The sequence below is a fragment of the Esox lucius genome, chromosome 20 (genome assembly GCF_011004845.1).
Source record: "Esox lucius isolate fEsoLuc1 chromosome 20, fEsoLuc1.pri, whole genome shotgun sequence".
NCBI classification, from domain to species: domain Eukaryota; kingdom Metazoa; phylum Chordata; class Actinopteri; order Esociformes; family Esocidae; genus Esox; species Esox lucius.
In genome coordinates this window covers 37,039,086-37,065,658 of record NC_047588.1, presented here as the reverse complement: position 1 = coordinate 37,065,658, position 26,573 = coordinate 37,039,086, and the positions used below count along the sequence as shown (strand labels likewise).

Here is a 26,573-nt window from a genome sequence, read left to right as displayed (position 1 = left end):
CTTTAGTCAAGCTGCAGTCTCAATGGGGCAGACCCATTCAGAGGGGCCCTGGTTCCAAGGTCTGGCTTTTCCGGCCTCGTAGCTTTGGACTGGAGCTAGGGGAAGGCCCACCGCAGAGTTCCATCCTGGCCAGCCAGCATGCACCGCGCTGGCACAAAGCGTGGCGTTGGAGATGGGTGGCAGGCCACTTCGCTCTCCCGGAGCATCCTGCCGACCCGAGCGTCTGACGGGACAGACACGATTCACCCCGAGTCAATCCGACAGCTGACCAAGAGAGACACAGAGACAGCAGACGGCCCAGAGAGATAGAGAAGAGAGTGAACGTGTATGTGTGGGTGTGAGAGAGAGGGCGAGAGTGTGTGTGTATGTGTGTGTGTGTGTGTGTGTGTGTGTGAGAGAGCAAAACTAGCGAGTAAAGAAGGGGGGTTGACCTCGTGCTCCAGACCACTCCACCCCCCCCCTCCCTCCCTCTGCCACCTCCACTACCACAGCTGGCGTTCCTTCCTCACCAGCCATCATGTTACCCAGCACAGCCTGTCAACATCACCACACAGACCTAACAACCATTCACATAGGGCCCGTCACCCAACCGACAGATGCCTGGAAGACTCCGTGGGAACCCATGAACCTCGGGCGTGCTACATGAAGCCGACTGGGACATTCTCATTATTGTCTGGCGTTGTGTACAGAGGACTCCCGTCTGGAGCGGACAAGTCTACTGTACGGAAGACGAACAGCTAAATATATGTTGGAGATCGTCCGTGTGCATGGCCTTGACCTGCTCTGACCTGAGGAAGACCATGATTGTGTACCAGAATAAAGTGGTCTGTGACCATAGAAGGACCATGACCATTCTAAGACCTCGTTCACACGGCTGGTCTTCGTCTGGTTTACACACAGCGGACGGAAACGCAATGCTGGCTTATGGAGATCACCGTTAACTGGTGGTACCGATTGACACTGAACAAATGTGTGTGAGCGTGTGTGTGACCGCATGAATGCGTGTGCTACGACATGTCCGGTACACACACATACACACACACACACACACACACAGACACACACACACAAAGGCAGTGACATACAGAGTATGTACGTTCTCTATAGTCTTGGCAAACACTTCAGGTAAAACCATCCACATGATCAGAGGGCAACTTAAAGAGCCTTGCATTAAGCAAAACACAATTCCCCCCAAAAAACAAAGGTTACCAGAATTGCACATGAATGGTCATTTGATCTGCCTTTGATGTAATGACACACATCAGTAACAGGGTCAAACACGGCTCAGCCCAGAGGACCAAGGACTGAACAACACAACGGCGTGGGCTGTCATTTTAACAGAGAGTGCAGGCCTTTTATCTTCCAAGACAAGGGGGGGAAATCTATATATCTGCCCTTCATCCGCTGATTCCTGAAGATGTGTGTGTGTGTGTGTGTGTGTGTGTGTGTGTGTGCTGTTGACAGATCAGCCAGCCACTGGCCCTGGTGAGTGATTAATCTGTAGCGCTGTGTGGAGCTGATGATATGCTTGTCCCTTTGTCTTTAACCCCCCCATACAAACACACCCCCAACACACATACACAACATAAACAAAGCACACACACACACACACACACACAAAATAGTTCTAAACTTTGGTCAATTCACTGTCCAGCAATAACCGCCATGAAACAGTGATTAGTAATACATACTGACCTTAAAGAAAAGACCAACACCAATGACAACAGGAAAACAACCACCGACACAAGGAGTGACACTGACACACAGATAGAGACACCAGCACACAGACAGAGACACAGACAGAGACACAGACAGAGACACAGACAGAGACACAGACAAAGACACAGACAGAGACACAGACAGAGACACCGGCACACAGACAGAGACACCGGCACACAGACAGACAGACACACAGACAGAGACACAGACACACAGACAGAGACACCAGCACACAGACAGAGACACAGACACACAGACAGAGACACCGGCACACAGACAGACACACAGACAGAGACACAGACACACAGACAGAGACACAGACACACAGATAGACACAGACACACAGACAGAGACACAGACAGAGACACAGACACACAGACAGACACAGACACACAGACAGACACAGACACACAGACAGAGACACAGACAGAGACAGAGTCACAGACACACAGACAGAGGCACAGACACACAGACAGAGGCACAGACACACAGACAGATACACTGACACACCGGCAGAGACACTGACACACCAGTAGAAACACAGACACACAGACAGACACAGACAGAGACACCAGCACACAGACAGAGACACACTGGCAGAGACACAGACACACAGACAGACACGGACACACAGACAGAGATACCAGCACACAGACAGAGACACCAGCACACAGACAGAGACACCAGCACACAGACAGAGACACAGACAGAGACACAGACACACAGACAGAGACACAGACACACAGACAGACACACAGACAGAGACACAGACACACAGACAGAGACACAGACAGGGACACATACACACAGGACCATGAGGTTCACAACACAAGCGGTCACTGCCTTCCTTCCATACTTCCCCAGCCCTGCACATAGTCCTCATATTCTAACACTGTTATTCCACACTGTGCAAAGCCCAACTTAAATGGCATCAACAACAACAACAGCAACACAACAATCCCATCACCACAGCTGCACTGAATGAAGAAGAAATAACAGACATTCATGTACAGATTGCGAAGCTATAAAGCCGAGGGACGAGACACAGCGAGTGAATGGAGCCCCCCCCACCCCCCGTTGTGAAGAGAACGGCTGTCATGTGGTCAGATCCAAAGCACCCTATAGAACAAACCAGCAGACTAGGACGGAGAAAAGAGCTAAACGGCTCCATAGTCCCTGTTCATTCTGATACCTTTTCTCTCTAGGCTCTGTTCTTGGTTCTCCTCTGATGTAGTTTCCATGGTTAGTGTTATCCCATCCACCAAAAATGCTTCCTTTCAGCGAAATTCGCTCTTCCTATCTGTCTGTCACGCTTTCTCGCTCTCTTTCTCTCTCTCTCTCTCTCACACTCTCTCTCTCTGTCCCCCACTCACTCTCTCTTTCTGGCACGTTCCCTTACACCTCCTCTCCTCCACACACTCTCTCTCTCTCTCTCTCTCACCCTCTCTCTCTCTGTCCTCCACACACACTCTCTCTCTCTCTCTGTCCTCCACACACTCTCTCTCTCTCTCTCTCTCTCTCTCTCTCACCCTCTCTCTCTGTCCTCCACACACACTCTCACTCTCATGCTGCTCTAATCAAATGAACCCCAGCTCCTCAGTCATATGACAGTAGCAGGACGCAGAGGTCCTGTCCTAAGAGGCTACAGTAATGTGGCTTAGTGGACCCGAAGCCAAGCGGCCACCTATCCCAATCCACCAAACGTCACTCTCGCACTTTCCCCTAGAAATATTCTCTTTATGTGCACACACTGGCTGGGTGTGGGCAGCTCTACATCCACTCGTCCCACTCACACACCCCCAACACAGATCCAAGCCCTCACCAGAGACCCACAGACCCTCTACTCAGAGGGGTCTGGGACGCTGGGAGACCGACCATGAATGACAATCAGGGGTATGCCCGCCTGCCGGTCTGCCTGGTTAGAATGGACTGGTTCCATCACAGGAGAGGAGGGGTGTGGGGGGAGCAGGGAGCAGGGACCCCCCCCCCCCCCGGTTTCTGGAGGGCTACATGAAAGCCCCTCTGTTCTGTGTGGGAGAACGGGGTAGAATGCATGTCAGCCCACAATCCCCAACATCCCTTTCCCATCCTACTCCAGTTAAAGAGCGGGATGAGGAGGGGGTGCTTTGGGGGGGGGGCAGGCCCTCCACGCTCTGAGGAGGGGGTGCATTGGGGGGGCAGGCCCTCTATGCTCTGATTTGCAGCATATGCCCCTTGCTCCCGTGGCATTCATTAACAACCTCGGAACGCTTTCTCCCCCCCCCATCTGGTGACTTCCAACTCCCACATAAAAGGGGGATGATCCCTCTTCACCGAACAAGAAAAAGGAGTGTCTCCACGTTTGTTCGGGGTGAAAGAAGGGTGTGGGAAAACGAGACGGAAAGAATGAAAATCATAAAGACATTAGAAAATTGGAGACAGAGATTGGTGAGGGTCAGACTGAGAGAATGATGAGAGGCACAGCCATGAACACGAAAAAAAAGAGAGTAGAAAGAAAAGATAGGGAAGGAAAGAAACAGAGAATGAGAGAAACAGGCAACAAGAGGGATGACCAGATACAGAAAGACAGAGAGAGAGAAGTCTTGGTTACTGTGTTTGTCCGAGCAAATTTGCTGTCTGGGGTTAGTGTCTGAGGCATGCTAATGAGAGAGTTCTTTGAGAGGGGAGCTTTGCTGCTGGAGTACTGCTAAAGTGGGGTCTTTTCAACGGATCCCACACTACCACGCAGAGGGGTAGCATTCAGGAACGAGAGGAGAGGGGAGCCTCGGGGGTCAGGGAAGTAGACTTAGCAGGGAACTCACAAATCTGCGAGCTCTTTCATTTACATCCCCTTTCAAACCTCAGGGAAAAGGGTTTACGCAATCTTCCTGGAGAAAAAAAATGCCTGTCAGGCTCACTTCTACACTAGCTAAATCTCAGAGTGAAACAACGCACGTTTGAGCTGCACACGTGAAGGGGGATGAAGATGTAGCTCAGTGCTGATCTTCACATCACTTTGAGGCTTGGCATCATGTTGATCCTAGTAATTAGGGAATGTGACATTAATGTGACAGGCGCCAGCGCTGGGCCAACGCTCCACGGAGAACAACCTGGCCCCTGGGCTGGGAAACGGGGCCCTTGGACGGAGCTGGACAGGAAAACGGGGCCCTTGGACGGAGCTGGGCTGGAAAACGGGGCCCTTGAACGGAGCTGGGTTGGAAAACGGGGCCCTTGGACGGAGCTGGGCTGGAAAACGGGGCCCTTGGACAGAGCTGGGCTGGAAAACGGGGCCCTTGGACGGAGCTGGGCTGGAAAACGGGGCCCTTGGACAGAGCTGGGCTGCCACCACTTGACGAGGTCTACCTGTTCCCGATCAGGCCCCAGGAAAGTAGCTTCGGGCAGCAGGAATTACAAGAGGGAAGACTAGGATGATGCTGTCCCTGGGTTTGTTTCCCTTCTCCTTGCAGTTTTGATTGCATTTCTTCCACTGTAAATAAATGCTCTCCAGGGCCAGAACACATTGGCACTGTGTTTCTCCCCGTTACACCAATTAAATGATTGTGAGAACTGCTTAAGTAAGAGACTCTCATCCTGCCTAATTCACAGTCAGCTTTTCCTCTGACCAGGCGACAATGAGTCTTACTCTTTTCTGGAGATCCAATACTTCCCCGGACAATTCCTCTAATTCCAAATCACTGTCCCCCCAAGTGTCTTTCACTGGACAGATTAGGCTTAGAATAAACAGATCATGAGCAACTCTGACCGTTGTTCTAACGTGAATCATCCCAAGTATTTAATATCATGCAGTAATGGTTGTTTCATGACTACTGGCCACACAAACATTTCATCTCTGGCCAGTGTTGAGAACAAAATGTCAAATGTATAAATGATGAAATAACTATTACACATTTCTGAGAACTGAAAGTTTTACTCACTTTTACTCAAAGTTCAGAATATGCACAAGTTCATGTTTATTTTCCTAGACAAATGTATGTTGCAACAAATCAATTCTTCATTTAGTAAAACAGGCCAGATCCTACAAGGGAATGTGATAGAAAAAAGAAACATAAAAGAAACACACTCATAACCTTTTGTAACTGCTTCCAAACAATAACTCCATCCTTCAATCGTTGCACATGCACACCAAAGATATCTCCCCTTGTTATAATCAAACTCGAAAAAGGCGAGAACATTCCAGAAGATGCCTATAGCAGAGCACAAGTTGAACTCCTTGGGCCACCTGACTGACTGTGAGAAGATCGTTCAGCCATAGGGCACAAAGCAGGGTATCACTGAGCACCCAGTCCCCATCCACCCCCACCCCCACCCCACCACCCCCCCACCCCACAACCAAGGGGTCCCATCTGAATGATGATGAAGCACAGTAGACTGCAGAGAGAAGCATTGTGGCCAAGTCATTATGTCGTGGACCGGCACTGAAAGCTTTCTGAGGGCCAAGTCACCCGTGAAGACCTGCGGCCAGCCTGGACCCACACTGGAAGGATTTCTCATGGCCCGAGGAGTTCCCAAGCCCTTATGCCTACATGGCCGCAACCACGCCACCATTCATCCACACACACACACACACACACACACACACAACAGCACAAGCCCAGAAATCACACTTAGACACACCATGACAACCATACCGAAAGCTGTCACTGGGGACAGAGGACTTGGTCGGGGGGGGGGGACAACGACAACCTCCACACTGCTGCAGCAGGAGGGGCTGAGGGGTAAAACCAGGGTGAGGATGTTCAAACACACAGCAAACTTAGGTTGGCGATAACCCCAGATAACCCCAAGCCACAGCAGACCATGTTGACCCACTTTGTGGAATGGACTTTACAAGTCAATACGGTCAGTATTCCTGACTTCATGTTCGGCTCGCTGCGCCAACCACGAGAACATTGATTTGTTGACGAAAGCACTGGTCCGTAAATCCACTAAGCACATTCTGTTGTTCGCTGACCCCGTTTACAGTTTGTAGCTGAAGAGGAACAAAAACGGTCGAAATGCAATTATGGAAGAGAAACAACATTAAACAACACGTGTAGCAGTTAGAGTGTGCAGTTTGTATAGCAGCTGGACAAGTCTCTATCAAGATACTGCTTCTTTTATGTACTTTTTTTCAGAGCTGGCCCTGTTATTATTTATTTTTGCAAAAGAAAAATAAGTGTGTATATTATACTACTAACCCATTCTTTTCAAATTTTTTATTTCAAATTTTCAGAACCATCTACGCTTCAGACAGGTACATATCCTTAGTTCAGAATTTTCTCTCTCGTCTTTGTTTACATACACAAAGAAATGCATAACTCTGTGCCAATAGTTAAACACAATTCAAGGTGCTAGACATTTCTGACATACTGTTATGTGGTGTTAATCCAAGCCCTCGGCTGTAGTTAACATGCAGCACACGCGCATGGGCCAAACCCAATCCCAAAATGCCTTCCACATGTCCAAGTAAAGCAGAACATTTCTATGCTCCTCAACAAAGCATTATTCAACTGTTATCCCTCCAAATAACCCCAGGAGTCCAGCTAATGTTGCCCAGGACTCTGATGTACCGACTTAACCCCATGAACTTGCCCCTGCGGAAATACCTTTCTTTTTATTGCCGGAAAACTGGATATGCCATTAAAGAATAACTGTTGTAATTCGTTACCGAGGGATCTCTGTGGAGAGGAGAGGCAACCACAATCAGCTTCATGCCGGTGATGAGCCCATTCCTTTTCCACTGACATGTCAGACCCGAGGCATTTGGGCTACGGAGACAAATGTAGAACTTGCTGCTCACTGCACTGCCATGGTGGAGATGCAATAATTGTTTGAGAACGTTGTTTGATTCCTCCCTAATGAGAGAACTCAGGTTTATGGTAAAACTGACATGCCAGCTATAACATCTGATTTAGGAACAAGCCTTGTAGACTGCTCTCCGTCCACGGATCTGAAAAGAATGCCTCGCAAACAATGAATTTGGACTTGAAACGGTGCTAAATGGCCAGACAATAATCAAACAAGGGTCCCTAAAGCTCAAATTTACAAAGTCCTGCAACTAAAGGGCTTTTGGGAAACACATGAATTCCGTTCACACGACGTGTGTTGTTTACACCCCATGCTGGCAGTCTGTCGACGCTGATTAAAAACACATGGAGAACTTCCAAACACCTTGAACTGCTTGAGAGGAGACACTTCAGACTGTGATATATATTTACTCTGTACTCTCTTTGAAATCACATCACAGGCTCATGAGCGGTGCATCATATACCAGCATGTTGCCCCTTAGTGCTTCAAAACTCCACTAGCCAGTTGACACCATGTCGATGTCCCAGCATACTGTGCTTTCCTGGATAGGTCTGGCTCATTATTCATAGTGGATAATTAAACTCACTGTCTGTAGTGGTACGTGCAGAGCAAAGGTTGCATGTGGATAGAGCATTGAGCTACAGTGGTGACTGAAAGGCTGCAAATAAACATCCAGAGCTGACAAGGTGATCAGATAATCTGTCATTAAGCAAGGCTGTTACCACAGTTGCTCAACAGTAACTGATCTGCCATGAGGCATTTCTGATACCCAGAATATGAGAGTGTTTCTGTGAGGGTGTCTCTGTCAGGGTGGGGTGTCTCTGTGAGGGTGTCTCTGTGAGGGTGGGGTGTCTCTGTGAGGGTGAGATATGAAATAACAGCAATTTCACACCAACGCGGCTTGCATGTGTGTGGGTGGAACCTGATAAATACAAGCACTCTGTATTTTACCTTTTAACCCATGACAAAAAATGCTTCCTCACATGCCCAAGTGATGAAGACGTTGCCAATGAATGTACCTTGATTCATATAACGCTATGTTATGTTAGGGTGCATTACATTGCACCACTAAAAGATATGTTACGAAACTTACATGCTACCAAAATGTTTAGATTTAGGTAAGAGTACAGATTTAAGATAAGAGTAAAGATTAGGTATTTTTAGAAATGTTTGCAAGGGGCATGTAGTCCACTCCATTCGTAAGATATTGTACTTTTTGGAAATAAAACTGAAATGAGATTAGATGTTTCATTAATGACGTGACGCTTCATCCTCTCCCTATTGGTGGGTACAAGGGCGCACAGTCACCTAAAATACAGCTCCGGATAAAAATGAAGAGACCACTGCACCTTTTTCTTTCCTTTCCACAAAGGTCGAAAAGGAAGGTTTTGAGTGAGAAACTTAAGGGTTAAAATTAAGAGACCACAGCTAATTGAACGCTTCTGTTCCTCCCTGAAAACTTTCCTTTTCAACTTTTTTGGAAGGGAAAGAAGAAGGTGCAGTGGTCTCTTGATTTTTTTCCGGAGCTGTGTCTACTCATCTGCGTCCCTCTCTGGGACCATCCTGTCCCTCCTTGGAAAAACTAAGAGTCTGACGATGGAAACTCCACATTTCTTTTCGGTTCTCTCTGGCCTGGTACTCATTCTCTCCTCAGTGTAATTGCTAGTGTTTGACCAAATAATCCCCCGGACTTCTGACTCAGCGCTTCTCTAATTGCATGTTTGTGTTGCAGTCGTTTAGGGTCTGGAAGGAGGAAAAGGAGAGAAGCCACACTGGGTGATGCCTGGCAGCCTTGTTTCCCCTCTCATGTGACTTCACACTTCCAGTCCCGGCACCTCCAGCAGTCCTGTGGGATTGGCCGGGTTGAGAAGCACCAGATGCTTCATATTACCTGTGCTTCCTGTCTGTTCCACCTTGGAAACTGCCATGAGGCTTGGAAAACCCTTGACTGGGCAGAAAGCAGATATCCAAGAGCATGACAGCCTTGAGACCCATGACTTCATCACTTTAACACTGGCACCAGGACAGGCCTGGGTTAGAATAGGGTCCACATACACTTCATTAGAGGAAATACAGGACGCTTCGGTCAAACAAGTTGTTTCCAGAATGATACCATCTTGTTTCCATGTTCCTGTTACCATTCTTCAGTGAAGTGCAAGAAGACAGATCTAATCTCAGTTTAAAGTGAAAGCAGAAACATCCAAATTATATCTCCTGGTCTGGACAAAGTTCCCCTTTAGCATTTACATTTATAAAGTTAACTTGCAAGTAGCAAGGTAGGCGTGTACTGTAACTCTCCGAGATGAATTCAGATCAGCTCCTTTCAGTTATGTATGGGCCTGTGGTGGTCAACTGGTGGTCTGCGGCAGTACTGCAGCAGAACCACAAACCTCTAATATTTCTGTTTAGCTATAATTGTTATAATTTAAGATTACCAAAACGAAAAACAGTTGCAAGCATTAATGGTATTGTTTTACGTAATAATAATAATAAGCATACATTTTGACAATGCACTTTAAAAAATAATATGAATAGGCTTGTATCTATTACCTAGTATACACAGGACCCTTTCATCACCCCAGTCTACATGGGACCCTCTCATCACCCCAGTCTACATGGGACCCTCTCATCACCCCAGTATAGACAACACCCTTTCTTCACCCCAGTCTACATGGGACCCTCTCATCACCCCAGTATACACGGGACCCTCTCATCACCCCAGTATAGACAACACCCTTTCTTCACCCCAGTCTACATGGGACCCTCTCATCACCCCAGTCTACATGGGACCCTCTCATCACCCCAGTATAGACAACACCCTTTCTTCATCCCAGTCTACATGGGACCCTCTCATCACCCCAGTATACACGGGACCCTCTCATCACCCCAGTATAGACAACACCCTTTCTTCACCCCAGTCTACATGGGACCCTCTCATCACCCCAGTCTACATGGGACCCTCTCATCACCCCAGTATAGACAACACCCTTTCTTCACCCCAGTCTACATGGGACACCCTCATCACCCCAGTATACACGGGACCCTCTCATCACCCCAGTATACACAACACCCTCTCATCACCCCAGTATATACGGGACCCTCTCATCACCCCAGTATACACGGGACCCTCTCATCACCCCAGTATACACGGGACCCTTTCATCACCCCAGTATACACGGGCTACTAGCAAAATGTGGGTTCTAAATCAAAACAAAGCACATCTCTACTTGGCCTAAACGGGAAAGTGCGGCCCACTCAATAATTCGCCTGGAATAAAAGAAGCCACTAATAGCACCATTTGGAACGAAATGTTCCACTCCACAGGCAGTCCCAGGGTCTCCTTCTCTACTCAGTAACCCTGAGGTTCTGAAAGTTATTTAAAGTTGACAGGGAAGAGGCAAAGCTGTTCTCTGAGAAAAGCTAATGAACACAGGGTGATCGGAAAACCGCAATAACACAACTACTGTAATCCCATGACATAGAACAGCACAGAAAGGACATTGGAGCTACAGTGATTCCGCCTATATAACATAACAGCCCTACTCTAGCCTGGTTCTAAACATACAGTAGCTTCAATTATTGCAGTTGACTGAAGCACAAAGACACAGGACCGCCAGGCTAGATCTCATCCTGGTGAGCAGTCTGTTTCCAGGTGTATGATTCGCATGCTCCCGAACACTCATTACCCAGTCAGCAAGCCTCCCTGGGGTGGGTATGTCCCTCTTATCTAGTTGCTCTGCCTCCATCTGGTCCTCTTTCTGTCTGTCGGTACACACTTTACTACACGGCGAAAGAGAGTGTGAACGAGAGACAATGGCGCCTCACTTTACATAATCATTTACGTAACACTTCAGTGTACATCGACCATTTATATGTATGGCCAGGTTTAATTCGGGGACATTTAGATGCAGCAACTAGCCAAGGCATGTTTATTTGTGTAGCACATTTCGTACAGAGAGGCAATTCAAAGTGCTTTACATGAGAAAAAAAACTAACAACTACCAGGCTCTTATCAGTGTCTGCTATCCAGACCTCTTTTCATAGACTAGAATTGGGTAGTTTACGAATAAACAGATTTACTTTTTACAGCGCTTTTTGGTGAATGTCTGGAATCAAATTGCAGTGAAGTGCGGTTCATTTGCGTATGCATACTTTGGCTCAGTACAGATACGAAAAATTCTAATAAAGTTTAAATGGGCAATATCCATGCAACATAAATCTGAAATGATTAGAGGTAAGCTATTTCCTGATTTTTTTTTGCTATTGTCAATAGGTAGCACTGACACATTTCTGAGAAAATAAATTCTTCACTGCAATACTCAAAGGGACGGCTCCTTCTAGAAAGTAAAGTTTGCTACCTTGGAAGGCAGCAGCATAACGGTAACAAATATTCCTCGTTTGGGAAATATGAAAACTCTCTCTCTTTGAGTCATCAAAGCCCCGCTAATGAATAATTCGGTCTCACCGCTGAAAATAACGGAGATCACTATAATGGAGATCACCTAAACTTGCCCCATTGGTCCAGCTGGTGTGTCCTTCCAGTGAATACGGAGCCAACACACTACAGGCACAACGAGGCGGGGCTGATTAATGGAGCTCGTCACTGACAGAACCCAGGCTCAACTCAGCAAAACTAAACTCCTAAATATAATGTTCATCATGTGTAGCCTACACCTAAATACAATGTCTATCATATGTAGCCTACACCTAAATACAATGTCCATCATATGTAGCCTACACCTAAATACAATGTCCATCATATGTAGCCTACACCTAAATACAATGTCCATCACATGTAGCCTACACCTAAATACAATGTCTATCATATGTAGCCTTCACCTAAATACAATGTCTATCATATGTAGCCTACACCTAAATACAATGTCTATCATATGTAGCCTACAAGGTTGTGGTTTGACTGAAGTAGTCTATAGTGTAGTAATGTGCCATGGATAATAAAACAATACACACGTCTGCAAGGTGCAGCGGGTAGCCTAGAGGTTAGAGTATCTGATCACTAACATTAGGTTGCTAAATCGAATCCCCAAATAGACGAGGCAAAAATATCTGTCCTGTCAATAAGCAAGACCCCAATGGGTCCCAGGTCATTGCTGTACATGGGAATTTGATCTCATTCAACTTACCTACAAAGGTTAAAAAAAAAAACTCTCAGCAATAAACATGAATAGAAACAGCCATCTACTGTGTTAATGTTGAATGCTGGTTAATTTCCCTATTTCTTTTGCTTTCTCACGTCCCAGTGATTCTCAATGTCCTTCTGGCAAAGAAACTTGACATTCTTAGCCAGCCATGTGAATAAGCTCTCAACTGTGTCATTACATGAATATTCATTACGAACAACAGCTGCTCTTATAGAATTTATTATAAGTGCTGAAATCCAAGGGCTAAGCATGAAACCAAGGAGCTATAATGTATTTTAGATTTTAAATGTTTAGGGTTTTGGTCTAAAAGCATAAAGCTGCTCATGTATGTTTCATATAAGCATTGAAATACTAGGCAACTAGTCATATTTATTGGCAAAAGTAATAGCCCTTATTAAACACTTGGTCAAGAAATACAAATACATTTTGTATATTATATATATATAGTTTAAAAAAATATTGACTCCTATGACAGTATCTATAAGCAAACGTTCTAATCAATGGAATCACTTCCAAGAAGTTCCCACACTACAGCTGCAATGACATTATCATCATCATCATCATCATCAGCTTGTCAGAGAGGGGGAACAGACATTCACATGAGTACACACACACACACACACACACACAATGGAGACTTAATTACACACAGAGCCACAGTGACGATACTCCCAAGCTAATATTGGGGTGTTCCCATGACCCCCCCCACCTCCCCCCCAGCGTCCGTCTCAGGCTCTGCATTCGCACTGTCTCCAGCATTACGCCGCCGACCCCCGACTTCACCCTCATTTAAATCTGGGTCTCAGGGCTCCCAGACATCTTTAACACAGGGACCTCCTCCTCCGTCTAGCCCGACTAGAGATCCCTTTGTCTGGGTTTTTTTCCTATCTCAGCAGCCCTAACACTCCTAACCCGGCTCTATGTCTTGGGGCTGGAGCCTGGTCCTTCTGACGGCTCAACTTGGCACTTCAACCCCGCACAGCGGTGACATCCACTGGGCTCCGTGGGAGCTGCTGGCTGGGGCTTCCACCAAGACACGTGTTGGCCAGTTATCCTCTATGGCTTCCAAAGTGACTACGGGGTCACTGGTGTTATGGCAGAATGCTGTACCCGTAGACTATGGCTGCCCTAGTTCACTGCAGAGTGTGTTCATTATACCACCGTCAAGGAGAGACACACGACAGGTTTAAACAAGGTCCTCCCAGACATACATTCCCTGTGCCATTGGTGGAAAATGACAGACACCATCCTGGAGACACTTTCCTGATCGTTGAATTCCAACGGTCCTTCTTCTGCACAGAATGACATTCCTCCCTCCCTGAGGAGCCGCTCAAAACAAGCCAGGCCCATGCATTTGACTGTGCATACTTGAATGTGTCCCGAAGCCATGTTATTCTTCATTAGACTCAGTCCCATAGTGAACCACAGACCGAAAACAGAGACATCCCTCAATTTCAGTGCCAAGATCCAAACGTCAGATATAAAAACATAGCTAAAGATCATTGCAATTGTTATAATGTCTGCAGAAAATAAACTAACCAAAGCCGAAAAGCCTGCCAGTCGCCATAAACAGCTTTGCTTTAGCCTAAATGAAACCAGCTTTGAACTTGGTCAAGCCCACAAACACACAAACACGCACGCACACACGCACACTGAAGCATTACGTCGCTCCTGAAGCAGTTGGTGTGACACAATGGGAGGGAAACACTGAATCATGCTTGTCACGTACATCTGGTTAATAAGGTCCACTTTTCCCTAAAAAGTTCTAGAAAGCTTTCATTTGTCCCAACATAGTCAGGGTAACGGTGAACCAGAAAACCCCCCTACCAGATTCCCCCTACCAGATTCCCCCTACCAGATTCCCCCTACCAGATTCTCCCTACCAGATTCCCCCTACCAGATTCCCCCTCTCCGTCTCCCTTCCTCTCTCCTTCTGCCTGTCTTTCCGCATCGACTTCATCCATTTCCCATTCCAGCTGTGTTCTCCCTCGTTGAAGTGTGTTTCTCGGAGTGGAGGTCACACATTAATGTCCCGTCAATATCATGTACTGGTAACTTCTCTCCACCATGGTGATCACTGAACACGGTTATGGGGTCAAGTTGTTTTTCAGACGGGAACATCTGGGACTTCCTCTTCCTGGCCCAAATCTCTTTTCAGACTGAGATTCTCTTAGTCCAGGGCTTTGCAGCAATGCCCTCCCACTGTCCTCGATGTTTTCACTTCTCATTTCCTCATATATGAACTGGAATGATACAAAATCCTCAGCTTATACTCTCCCATAAACCACAGAGACTCAGTGATGCTTGCTGTACATTAACAAAAACAACCAGATAGATTGGTAAATATGGACAGGTTGCCAAGAATGTTTATTACTTTAAACCAGCCAAGCTTTGATCCTTTCTTGTATTTGTGTTGAGGGCGTCCAATGCTTATTCATGGATCTAAACACTGTAAATAACATTCTTCATCATGACTCCTTTGTCCTTCGCTGTGTAGAGGGGAAAAAAACTATACTGTTTTTTTACTTTTAATTCACTCAATCCCAAAACAATATGAGTGGCAAAGCCAACGATCCCTGGATACACAAGCGATTTGGTTTCCTGCAGCTGTCGCTTTATCCGGACCGAAAGCTCAGCTATTCCAGATATTCTCCTCTGTTTGGCAGACGCTCCTTCTATGCCTGTTAGGACAATCCCTGGAGGATGCGCAGTGAACCGTGTGAGCTGGACTCTGAACCCCTTGGTACACCAGAACCCCATTCTGGAGATGAGTTCTGTGACCAATGTTCATTGCCACGAGACCCCTGTTCCCTCACATGCCTTGGACGTTGGACGTTAACTGACTGCAGGGAAATTATTATGTGTGCGTGATATAAGTCCACAGAGACCTAGACGAACAGATGCATCTTCTGAATGTATCTTGAAATAGCTTTGATTCATTGTGGCTTGATTACAGGGACATGGGTCTAATCACTACCTTTCCAGTTTTACAGGCGTTGCTTCACGTAAGCAGTTTAACAATGTACGTAGTTTTAAGGTCGGCGATGGCTTGATTTAATTTTAATAGGAAACAAGACGTTTCAGTGGCATGTTCGCCGAAACCAAAGTTGTCAACTGCCTAAAACAATAACGTATCACTTTAAAGGGCCTTCAGCAAATTGGAACAGCAACTGCAGGCAACCCCATACACTGCTGGGCCACAGCCACTGAAGTATTAAAGCAAACCTTGCGTGAGGACTTCCTTTCATATAGTACTGAAGTGGCCTAGAGGGCTTCTGGGAGGGTTACTTTGGTTTTCATTCGGCGGCCTGCTCGATACATCGCCAGCGTACATTTTTGGCTGTGCCTGAATGGCCCGGTTCTGTGCCTGAATGGCCCGGTTCTGAGCCTGAATGGCCCGGTTCTGGCCGGCCATTCTGGCTCTGGCCCCTTCACATGGTGAACACCTCTCGAGGCTGTACGGGGGGGACCCCAGATGCTATTGTCTTACGGTTGTTTAGCAGCAGCGCTTAAGGAGCCAGGGACAAAGAGCTGTCTGTGGATCGGCTGAATAGGCTCGGTGGGCAGCTAGCCAGTGGGCCGGTCTGGCCGCCTCTTCTCCCAGTCTAACGTATTCTGCAGGGGATGTGGTCCCTGTCTCTCTGGCGTTCTGCGAACGACCTTGGAGGGGATTAACTGGAAGCGCCAGACCATTCACTTTCAAAACAGCTACCTAACTGTCACCCACAATACACCTCTCCTTTTCAAAAAAGAAATGAATGAGAAGCATATATAAGACAAAACTGTAGCTCAAAGACATGCGAAAAGAGACAAAAAATCTGTATGGGGGAAGTCCAGGCACTGGTTTGGACAAGGTCAAACGGATTACAGAATTGAACTGAGTGACAAAGACATCATGGGTTGAATAAGTCCAGAGTTACCAGCTCCCTGCAGACGGCAAAATTCCCACAACGTGCCTTGCAGTTGTCATGTTCAGGCATATGCTTCAAAATAATAAATCACCCGTTTTCTGCACACAACCACAGTGAGCTCCATTTTCCATACTTGCCCCATTGAAAGACTAGTGCTTCTAAGATACTAAAACGCAAATCCAAAGGGATCAGCCCATCTTGTCAGACACTATTAATAACCTCGGTCTCACCTGCCTACTCACTGGCTAATTCTCTGGCACTGATCCTAATCTGGTACTGTGGGGTTTTGGCCACTAGGTATCTTGTACAGGAAATGATGTCACAACATACAGAGCTGTCTCTGGCACATGGCATCAGTGGCCAGGCGTCACATGAAGCCAGTGTGGTTTTGTCTCCTGCAACCAGTCACAAAAGCCACGACTCCTGATGCACAGCGGCTCCCATGATCCGAGCGGGCTGTTGGTTTGCCAGAAGCTTGACAGTAGGTCTGTTTTTTTTTCTTTTCTGAAATAGTTACTGATCTTTGGTCTTGTCAATCCAGTGTCCAGGAACAGACTGGGCTGATGAGACTTTATGGAGGGACATGGTGTGTGGGTACAGTGGAGTGTGGCCATGTCTCTGCGTCTAGTGTTTTGACCTGGGCGGTATGTGGCAATCATGATGCAGAGCACAGGGCTGTGCAGTGAGAGCGTGAATGCACATCAGCAGTGTTGCCTGCCTGCTTGTTCAATCCATTATGTCACCCAGGCCTTCTGGAAATGTTTGTGTGAAACAGACATTTTTGTGCTGAACAAAACACCACTGACACCGTTCGTTTGTCCATAGACAGGGGTCGACAAAAGCCCTGTTTACACCTGACACTAATGTGTGTCCTTTGTCCCGATCTTGTCCACATTCTGATCGTGTCCACATTATTTTTAATTGAAAGATGCATGGTGACCTGAATGAAAACACATCTCAGTGTAAATGGACAGGATCAGGACAAGATCTGGTCCATTCACACACTTCCCCTAACGCTCCGGGTAATGTTCAATTACAAAAATCCACAACACTCGCTAAAAAAAAAAACGAAACGACCAGGTCAAAGGGAAAAAGGGTTTAGGTCACAAAGCAGATCTGAAGAAGGCCGGCTGTGCTCATTAACATATCCAGGAAATGTTGTCAACATTCCATCCTCCGGGACCCCTCCGACATGGGTAACCTCAGGAGGCCAGGACTTTGAACCCCACCACTTTGGGGTGATGTGGACGCCCTCAATAAAATGGGGGGAGTCAGGGACATGCTTCTATTCCTATAATGTAATATCACAGCAAACAATGGCCCTCTGTGTGACGGAGCAGGACTTATTAAGCACAGCAAATTAACAAGAGCTCTTGGATGGATGCAAGGTTAGTGGATGGAGAAGAACAAATGAGAGAGGGGGACAGAGGAGAGGTGGGGATGAGTAGAGAGAAGGAAGAGAAGACAAGGAAGAGACAGATGGAGGGAGGAGAGGTGTGGATGAGTAGAGAGATGGAAGAGATGACAAGGAAGAGAAAGAGGGGGAGGGAGGAGAGGTGTGGATGAGTAGAGAGAAGGAAGGAAGAGAAGGAAGAGAAAGATGGAGGGAGGAGAGGTGTGGATGAGTAGAGAGATGGAAGAGAAGAGGAAGAGAGAGAAAAAAAGAGGTCAGAAGGCGAAACAATAGAAGAGAGAGAAAGAAATGTAATGTGGTTGGAATAAAAAGAGGTTTCACTTCAGAGCAGCTCAGACAATCTGTGAGGAATCTGTGGGTCCCATCTGCTCCTTCATTATCAGAGAGGGTTGGGGAGAGCGTTTTACAAATGGACAGAGGCCCAGAAATCATTAAATTATGGCAACAAACTGTTTATTACATGGATGTTAAGCATATTTGATGACTATAAACCCATAAAGAAAGACTTACTATAAAAGTATAAATAATGAGAATTCCACTGAAACTGCCTAAATAATAATAGAGTGGGGGTCTATTAAGTGGGGGGCCATGATGCGGTAAACTCATTAGACCAGGGACCAGGGGCTGAGTACATGTTACTGATGGGCATTCCAAGTCTTTCCGGTGAGCCAGCTGATGTTCACTTAAATGTAAATATACTATGTAAAGTATATTGGCATTATGTCTGATTGGGAAATGCACATTCAAATATTATTATAACATTTGATCTACTCTAATCAGGACGGATTGCAATTGAAAAACTTGTAGGCCAGAATGAATCCTGCAGTAAAGATGATCAAGAATTTACTAAAAAGAATGTGACTTGTCTGCAGATCATCGTGGTTTTGAAATAAAACAAGAATGCCAAATTAACAGATCTTTAACCACTGCAATTTGGTTTCCAACGTTCACTAAAAGTAGATCAAAAATAATTTTAAAGTAAAGAAAACTACTCCTCACAATGCCGTGTGTTACGACATCATCCCGTCCTACTGCACATCATCCCTTCTTAATGATCAAATGTGAACATTTCAGATATTTTCCAGCAGCACAGAACATGCCAGTGAATCTGAAGCCGGGTCATTCCTGTCGCTCCTGACGTTCCTTTCGGAAGTGGTCTAAAGATCAAATCCAAGTGCCCCAGGGCAGGGAAGGGGACGTTGCCTTGCTTAGGGTAGCGTCTTTTGGACAGGATGTTAAACAGGTGTCCTGGCTCTTTCCGTCTAATAAGCACTATCCGTACAAGAATGTCTGCGATCAATAAGGTTGATTTCTCGTCTGAACTGCCATAACAAACCAAACTTGTTTCTGCAGACTTCAAAAAAACATATACACCGTGGCTCTGCTTGGCGGAAACAAAATCGACATCGGACACGTTCCAGACATCCTGGTGCACAACAGATGGTGGCACAAAGAGCAGGCCGAGTCAACTCCAAACAGCCCCCCAAGTCAACACCCTCGACTCAGGTTTCTCAGCTACATTTCGGACAGGCCGTATCCATTAAACAGAGTAGGGCTTCCTCTGTAGGCGTGTCGGCTGGGTCAAGAGTGACGGAAATAACAGCCAATTGGAAACAGCTGACACAAGACCCATGTCACTGAGGGGTGTAACCTGTGAACAGCGACTGATTGAGGATGATCAAAGATGACCAACCCACTGCGTCCCTGCGACGTCTTATCGAATGACAGTTAACAAAAGTCCTTTGGGTAATCAAGTCATTATGTCTCCGTGTCAGATTATATTTATAGACTTGGGTGCAGACCTTGAGGTTTCACCGCCAGCGGTGAATGATTCACTGTTTCCAGCGAACTGTTGTGCTGAGAGCTGGCTGTAAACAGCAGGGGGAAAACTGTTTCATAAAAAGAGGTTTTCGCGATTTTCCATGCAGGAAAAACTATTTTCCTCTGCTCGCCAATCAAACACTTGACTCTTGGAGGAACAGAGAGGAGCTGTTCAGAGTCAAGTTTGTCCATTATTCGCTTTATTTGATTTGCCGCTGGTGGTCACAAGACAGCCCAAAATGCTTCCCGGCACATAATTCAACTGTCTGTGTGAAAGAGAAATTGACAGGCTTGTGACTGTCCCCCTTTTGGCATCTGCCCTGGTTTACTTCCAGAATGTCTACAGTATAAAACCAGCTGCAGATTAAGGAAAGGCAGAAGAATTTTGATGCGATCTGAAGAGTCGTTCAACTAATGAATAACCCAGGCATTCAGGGTTCCCGGTTGGCGCAGCGGTCAAAGGCAACCCTTTCGTAGCAAAAGCTGACCACCACAGTCTGGGCTTGAGCCTTGACTGTGGCGTTGGCTGAAAAGTGGCTGTGAAGCCCAATGGGAGATGAAAATTGGCCGGCATTGCCTGGGAGTGGGACGGCATCAACAATGATTTCCTGGTCTCTACGCACTCGAGCAGCTCCCTCGGGCTGCATGAGCGCCTGCAAGTTAACAGAGGATGTCAGACGAGACTTTGTTTTAACCGCGTGATGTCCTGGTCAGAAGAGCATTACGGAAAGAAACAGAATGCCTTTGCATGGATGCTTGTGAGCAAAGAATGCAGTGATATTTTACTGTCCCAAATCTGTTGGGAGTTGCTACGCTGAGACTGGGCTGTAGCTACAATTAGACCTGACAAAAAACACAAAGTAATTAAAACCAGTAATTACCCCTTTTTGCCTAAATAAAGCCATCAGCTACTTTATGCCATAGCTGTTCACATGCACAGTAAAAAAGTGAACATGCCTAAGGCGAATCATGTCAATCAGCCACCATTGCCATCCCGCAATCCCAGTTATCTATAGTCACCGTCCGGTCTCCGTGCCTTTTAGGCGTCCTGTTTATTTTGGGGTATAGTCACCAGTCCATGCTCGCATTCCCCTCTTTATCCACAACAGTCTTTCATGTTTTTTTTTTTTTTATGAAGCGTGGAGAACAAAAAATATCTTTGAACAGCTGCAAGACATCTATTTCCCGAACACAAAACAGGTTGACCGTCAGAGCCACTTCAGTTATTCCCAACGCTTATGTGCCAGTTTTTCCACAGCAATCACAGTCATCAGCACATTGCTTCACGTCACTTCATAGTCATTCTCATGGTGACAGGGACAAAGACATCTTAGAGAAAAAGTTAACTGTAGCAACAGTAATGTTTACAGGACGACCATCAGCACTCACCATCAGCTGAATGGTTGGTTGATGGGAACACAAACATTTCTTTTTACCCGTAAAATGACTGAGAACACATTGTCACCCACAGAAACAACCTGCAAGCAATTAGGGTTAAGTGCCTTACTCAAGGTCAGAACAGCGTTGACACATTTATAATTTTGCCTGCCGTTTATTAATCAGATGCTCTAAACACTAGGCTACCTGCCCACCTACAGTGTCTCGCCTTTCCATCCCTTCTAGGGGGACCTGTTGTCTTAAACTCTTACAGAGACGCATTTGAATATGAACAGAGCCTGAGACAGTGGACAACGCACAAAGGTCAATGGCAACGCAGGGCTATATCTACTGAGAGAGATGGAGGATGATTGACCATGCTGCAGTATTTCACAGGGAGCCTGTCTACTCGGCAGCTTGCAATTCAGTGAGCTTCCCTCGGCATCAACAGCCACTGAAGTCTCACACAAAAGAGCGGGGCCAAATTAGGAGCACAAAGAGGCCCCTGTGGAAGCTTCAGAGGGAACTAATGAATGCTGAAACACATTCTCACACTGTCAGAGTTCTGCCCTCCCAGCTACTCCACTGCCTCAGCGGCACAATAGCAAATCAACGGGCTTCTATGACAGCTCAATTCCATTGGTTTTTCTGAGAGTCAGTCCATCTCTGTGAGGAACAAAGTCTCCGTTCACTCCATAACAGAGGACCAAAACCATGAGAGAGAGAGAGACCGCTGCTGTTTTAGACAACAGTTAGTCCTACCATGGAGGGCTGCGATAATCTATTTCTGCATTCATGATAATTATTCTACTGCTAATAAAGGACTGCGTGCTATGATATTACGGACCTAAAGGACAACGGCTAGCTTTACAGTCTCACGGAGCACGTGGGGGGGGGGGTGCAAATGAGAGTGCTCCTTCTCCATCTTTAAGCCCATAAGTCAACAGGGAGCCGTTAAGAAGTTGCTGCAGCTCCCTGCGCCCAGCCAAGCATCCCTGGAGTGGAGAACACAGATGGTGAACACTGGGGAGTGAGTCAGAGAGACCGATAGGACACAGGAATTATATCCCAGTACAACTATTTCCAGGCCCTCAGAACACACCACGCACAGTAAACTTACAATAGTCCATGTTCTTATATAGAAGGCGCCTATGTTTTTGTTGATGAACTATACTGAATCTTCCCTACATTCCTTACACACTAACAACGATCAAACCTAGGGTCAACAAATGCCTATCCTGAGCTGAGTAACATGTTACTTTAGTTCAAATCGAAGGCAAACTACACAAGGAACACACCAGCAGTAATTCAACAATGTTGTCATCAATCTGCAGCATATCAATAGGCTATGCGAAAGCATTTCCAACTCCATTTGTAGTAAAATAATAATTGTTTCTTCAGAACCAATCTACACAGAAAAATAAGAAATTCAAGTTGTCGTTACGAACATGGAATTGGGGTCAATAATACATATGTGGCTGAAAAACAAATCAGAGTTTTTGTGAATCAATGTTGGCTGGTGACTTTAGTTATCAACTGATCAGTTCTTGCCTCGTTGCGCCTGTCGGGAAATCCTTCAGACTTATCTCTTAATCGCATTGCATGAGTTGTTCAACTACACTAATGCTGATAGCCTGCTAAACCGTGTCCGATAGAAATCCACTGGGTCGACAAATATTGTAAACATGACAATTTAAGATGCGCTTTGCGTGTTCAGTGGGGGGCTAGAGAGTATCAACGGGAATGGAAAAAGTTGTCATTGACAAATGTAAGTTTGAACTAAAAAACAACGGGGAATGCATATTTCAAAAGAAACGTAACGTACCCATTTTTGTTGCCCACTGTTTCCGAAGATGAGGAGTCCGTTGAAAGTTGAGCGAACGGGCGATGTTGCGTCCGGAGATGCACAGCTAACGCCAAAACTAGTCCACAGAGTTGTTGCTGCACCGCGTCCGGTTTGGAGACAGGCTGGGTGACGTCAGCTCTGGAGGATTTGTGTGTGTAAGTCTGAGAAGGTCTGTGTAGGACAGGACAGAGCAGTGCTCGGGCCCCTCACCTACCCCGTTTTCAGCGGACAAGTGAGAGTTTAATTGTTTCACATACCCATATACTTTGTCATCATCCAGCCAGCCCAAATAGCCTACTTGCCTCAACTTAGATCAGTACTACAATTTGTGGTTTTCCTGAACACAGGACTTGTAGCATAGAATAAATTATCCGCATAATGCCTAAGTGTAAAATAGTAACTTTGTAATTACAATAAAATACAATTCAAAGTTATTTTAAAAAAAAAAAAGGTGTTTGTCTGATGAGACAGGTTTAACACTGCAGGGTATGCCAAGGCTTATTCTCAATGTTGTGTTATCCCATCTACCCAGACAATCCCAGTAATCCAATGTTTTGGATATAGTGTTAATTTATGAGGTCAGGTTGGCCTGTCCTTTGCAAGAAAATCAACAAGGCACCAATTGTCAGAGTTTAGCCCTGCAGACCTGCCTAGAACAGAGAATCCAACTCAGTAAAGTGTACATCAACACGTAAAACAAAATCCCCAAGAAGGGGAAAACACTGGTGGGCAAAGCAATGTCTTTCAATTATCATTCTTTCTACAGTATTTGTGATGTGGACGTTGTTCCTTTTCTCGCCAAGCCGGACCACTGGGGTAAATTCCAGTCCCTCTGGTTCTCAGTGAAGAGGGGCCACTGTGAGGAAACACAATGCTAATCACCATCGATCCAGGGCCTCGGTATCCGGCGTCCACAGAGTCCTCAGTGCTCTCCAGTCCCAGTCTTTTCACTGTGGGCCAAATGGCCAACTCTCAATGAGCCTCTCCATGGTCAAACAGCGCTTCCGCCCAACAGGGCAAGGACAACAGATAGAGATGGCAAGCCTTTGGTACCGGCTTTGTTTCATCAAGACACATGGAGAATATACTATTGACTATGTTTCAGGAAAAAGGAAAAATTGTATTTCAGAACTTTAACTGAAATAGGATCATTTATTTTTTCATCGATATTGACAGGATGCATGAAGACTTTATCATCCCAAAGTATCCAGGGTGACATGGGAAAGCCTGTGGTTTTTACTAAAATCATATGTTTCTATACTGTACCACTGGGTTGCACATGCTAAATAATCTTTTGTAGCTGTTTGATAGGATTTGGGGTCAACACCATTCGAATCAAGGACATTAATTTGCGTGTCTGACTGTATCTTCTCCAAAGTCCCATTACAACAATACATCAGATTATCAAATAAACCGTCATCTTCAACCAAACCTTGCCCTTCCCCAAAACCAGACTTTGAAACTGTGCTCGGGTGTTTACTTTCAGGCCTGCTACTTTATGTTTCTCTGTATGTACCCCCATGTGTTTAAGGGCTTGTTTGTATTACAAGATGGAGAACAAAACACTGGCATAGACTTGTTAACTTAGTTTGTATAGTTATTTCCATAGAGTTTGAATTAAACCCATCCCAGACCTTTGAAGTAATATTTCCTTTCCAAGAGAACTTATGTCCTTAAGACATGTTCAGCACTCTGAAGAGCCAGCAGGGGGCGTGTTTGAAGGGGCCAGACACGTTTTGCTGTGAAGAATTCCTCAGTTTGCTCAACAGCAGCATTTCGGATCTTCACTTCCTGTGGAATTGTTTGTCAAAACCCACTTGTTGACTGTGGTTTAATGGTGGACCTGTGTGACTTGTGAGACCACAATCGGCAGCTTGTTGAGAATGAGAAGAGAGAGGAGAACTAAAGGAGCCAGTTTGCATAGCAGGATATTTGAGTAGCTCTCTGGTATCCCTATGGAGATGAGAAAATACTTTTTAATTTAGCCTCCCTAAAACCTTTCTCTGTAGTTAAACAGCAAATTATGTCTTGTGGGCATCTGTAACTGTGTCTTACAAATCTGATGTTCAACTTTAAATCTGTCTGCTTCTTGAAGAACAAGCCCGCCGGTGAAAATGTACAGCTCCGGAAAAAATTAAGAGTCCACTGCACCTTTTTCTTTCCTTTCCAAAAAAGTTGAAAAGGAAAGTTTTGAGTGAAGAACAGAAGCGTTCAATTTGCAATTTGCAAATCTCTTAATTTTAACCCTTCTGTTCCTCACTCACAACCTTCCTTTTCAACATTTTTGGAAAGGAAAGAGAAAGGTGCAGTGGTCTCTTAATTTTTTCCGGAGCTGTATATATTAAAAAAAGAATCCTTATTTAGATCTTAGTACAGTAAAGAATAATTGTGCAAAACCAAAGTGGTTGGAATTTTAAATAACATGAGAGTACACTTCCTCAGTGGAATTATTATTGTTGGCCATTGATTCCTCCTGACTTGGAGTTGTGAGGAAAGAGTTCACCCTGCCAAACATTCCTTTGACAATTGCGCCGATCTCAAGATTCTAGGGGTTTGCCAAATGAACACTTCATATGAATATACATTAAGGACTATATGTTGAGTTTAGTGGGCAACACTGAGAAGAAATGGTAGCTTAAAAACCTCCATGCTGTCCATAGGTTTACAGAATGCAGACGGTGCCATATCTAATTGATTCCCTCAAGTAGAGAGAGGTGGCTCCTGGAAAACATCAATAGGACATTTTGTCGGACACTCTCCACAAACAATAACTCAACCCAGGGTACTTAGTATGCTGGGGAGCACAGTGTCTGAAAGGAAGAGGCCAAGGACCCAGTTGCCATGCAAACACTTTTCTCTTTGGCCAGGTTGGTGGTCCATGCAATTCATCTTCATGTGTCTTTGTGGGACGATACAAAAAACATTCAATCAATATGGAAACTGGAGTATGATTTTAGTAAGCAACACTATTATGGCGATGTTGTTTCTGAAAAACCCCAGCTAACCCCCTTTCCCTCAGATCTCATTAAACTGTTTTGCAACTTACACAAAAGTAAAAAAGAAATGCGTCCATTTTTCCCCTAAGAAAAACAAGCAAAAGAAAAAGCAAATTAGGTGAGGGGGAGTGAGGTAGCACTGCACATTGCAAATAAAATCCTCCTGGAATGCAGCGCTAAACACAATCATCCCCATGGTGACTGAGCCACTGAGGAGAATACAGCCTCCTTAACATAAATTAATGTTATTAAATCACTAGTTCACGGTCAAGTCAGTCCAAGTCATCTTTTCACTTTATGTTCTAAAATATTTGTCATGGCTTAGTATTTTGTTTCCATGAATACACAAAGAGACATCAGAAGTCCATAATACTATTTGAATAATGGCATAAATTGTGTGCATATATACAGAATGACTCACTAAATTTCATCTCAATTTCCAGCTCTGTGTAAATTCATTAGCTGTTCCAACAGACGCAGATGTTCCAACATGAGTTCATGTTTGTACACCATTTTGACTGCGGTGAGTCAGGCTCGACC

At 45.6% G+C, this 26,573-nt stretch overlaps 1 protein-coding gene across 4 annotated transcripts in view; it reads right to left on the bottom strand.

Annotated features, from left to right (window-relative positions):
* Positions 1-23,400, bottom strand: part of gpm6bb (glycoprotein M6Bb) — a 37,659-nt gene extending 14,259 nt beyond the window's left edge. Inside the window, exon 1 of one of the 4 annotated variants that reach the window (XM_010884385.4) lies at positions 23,017-23,400. In XM_010884385.4, coding sequence (XP_010882687.1) covers positions 23,017-23,020 — 4 coding nt within the window. In that variant the 5' untranslated portion in view covers positions 23,021-23,400. Of the gene's footprint in view, positions 1-2,911; positions 3,068-23,016 lie in introns of those variants that run through there. The other 3 variants (XM_013139189.4, XM_010884384.4, XM_013139188.4) reach the window with 3 other exon arrangements.
* Positions 23,401-26,573: the final 3,173 nt, after the last annotated feature.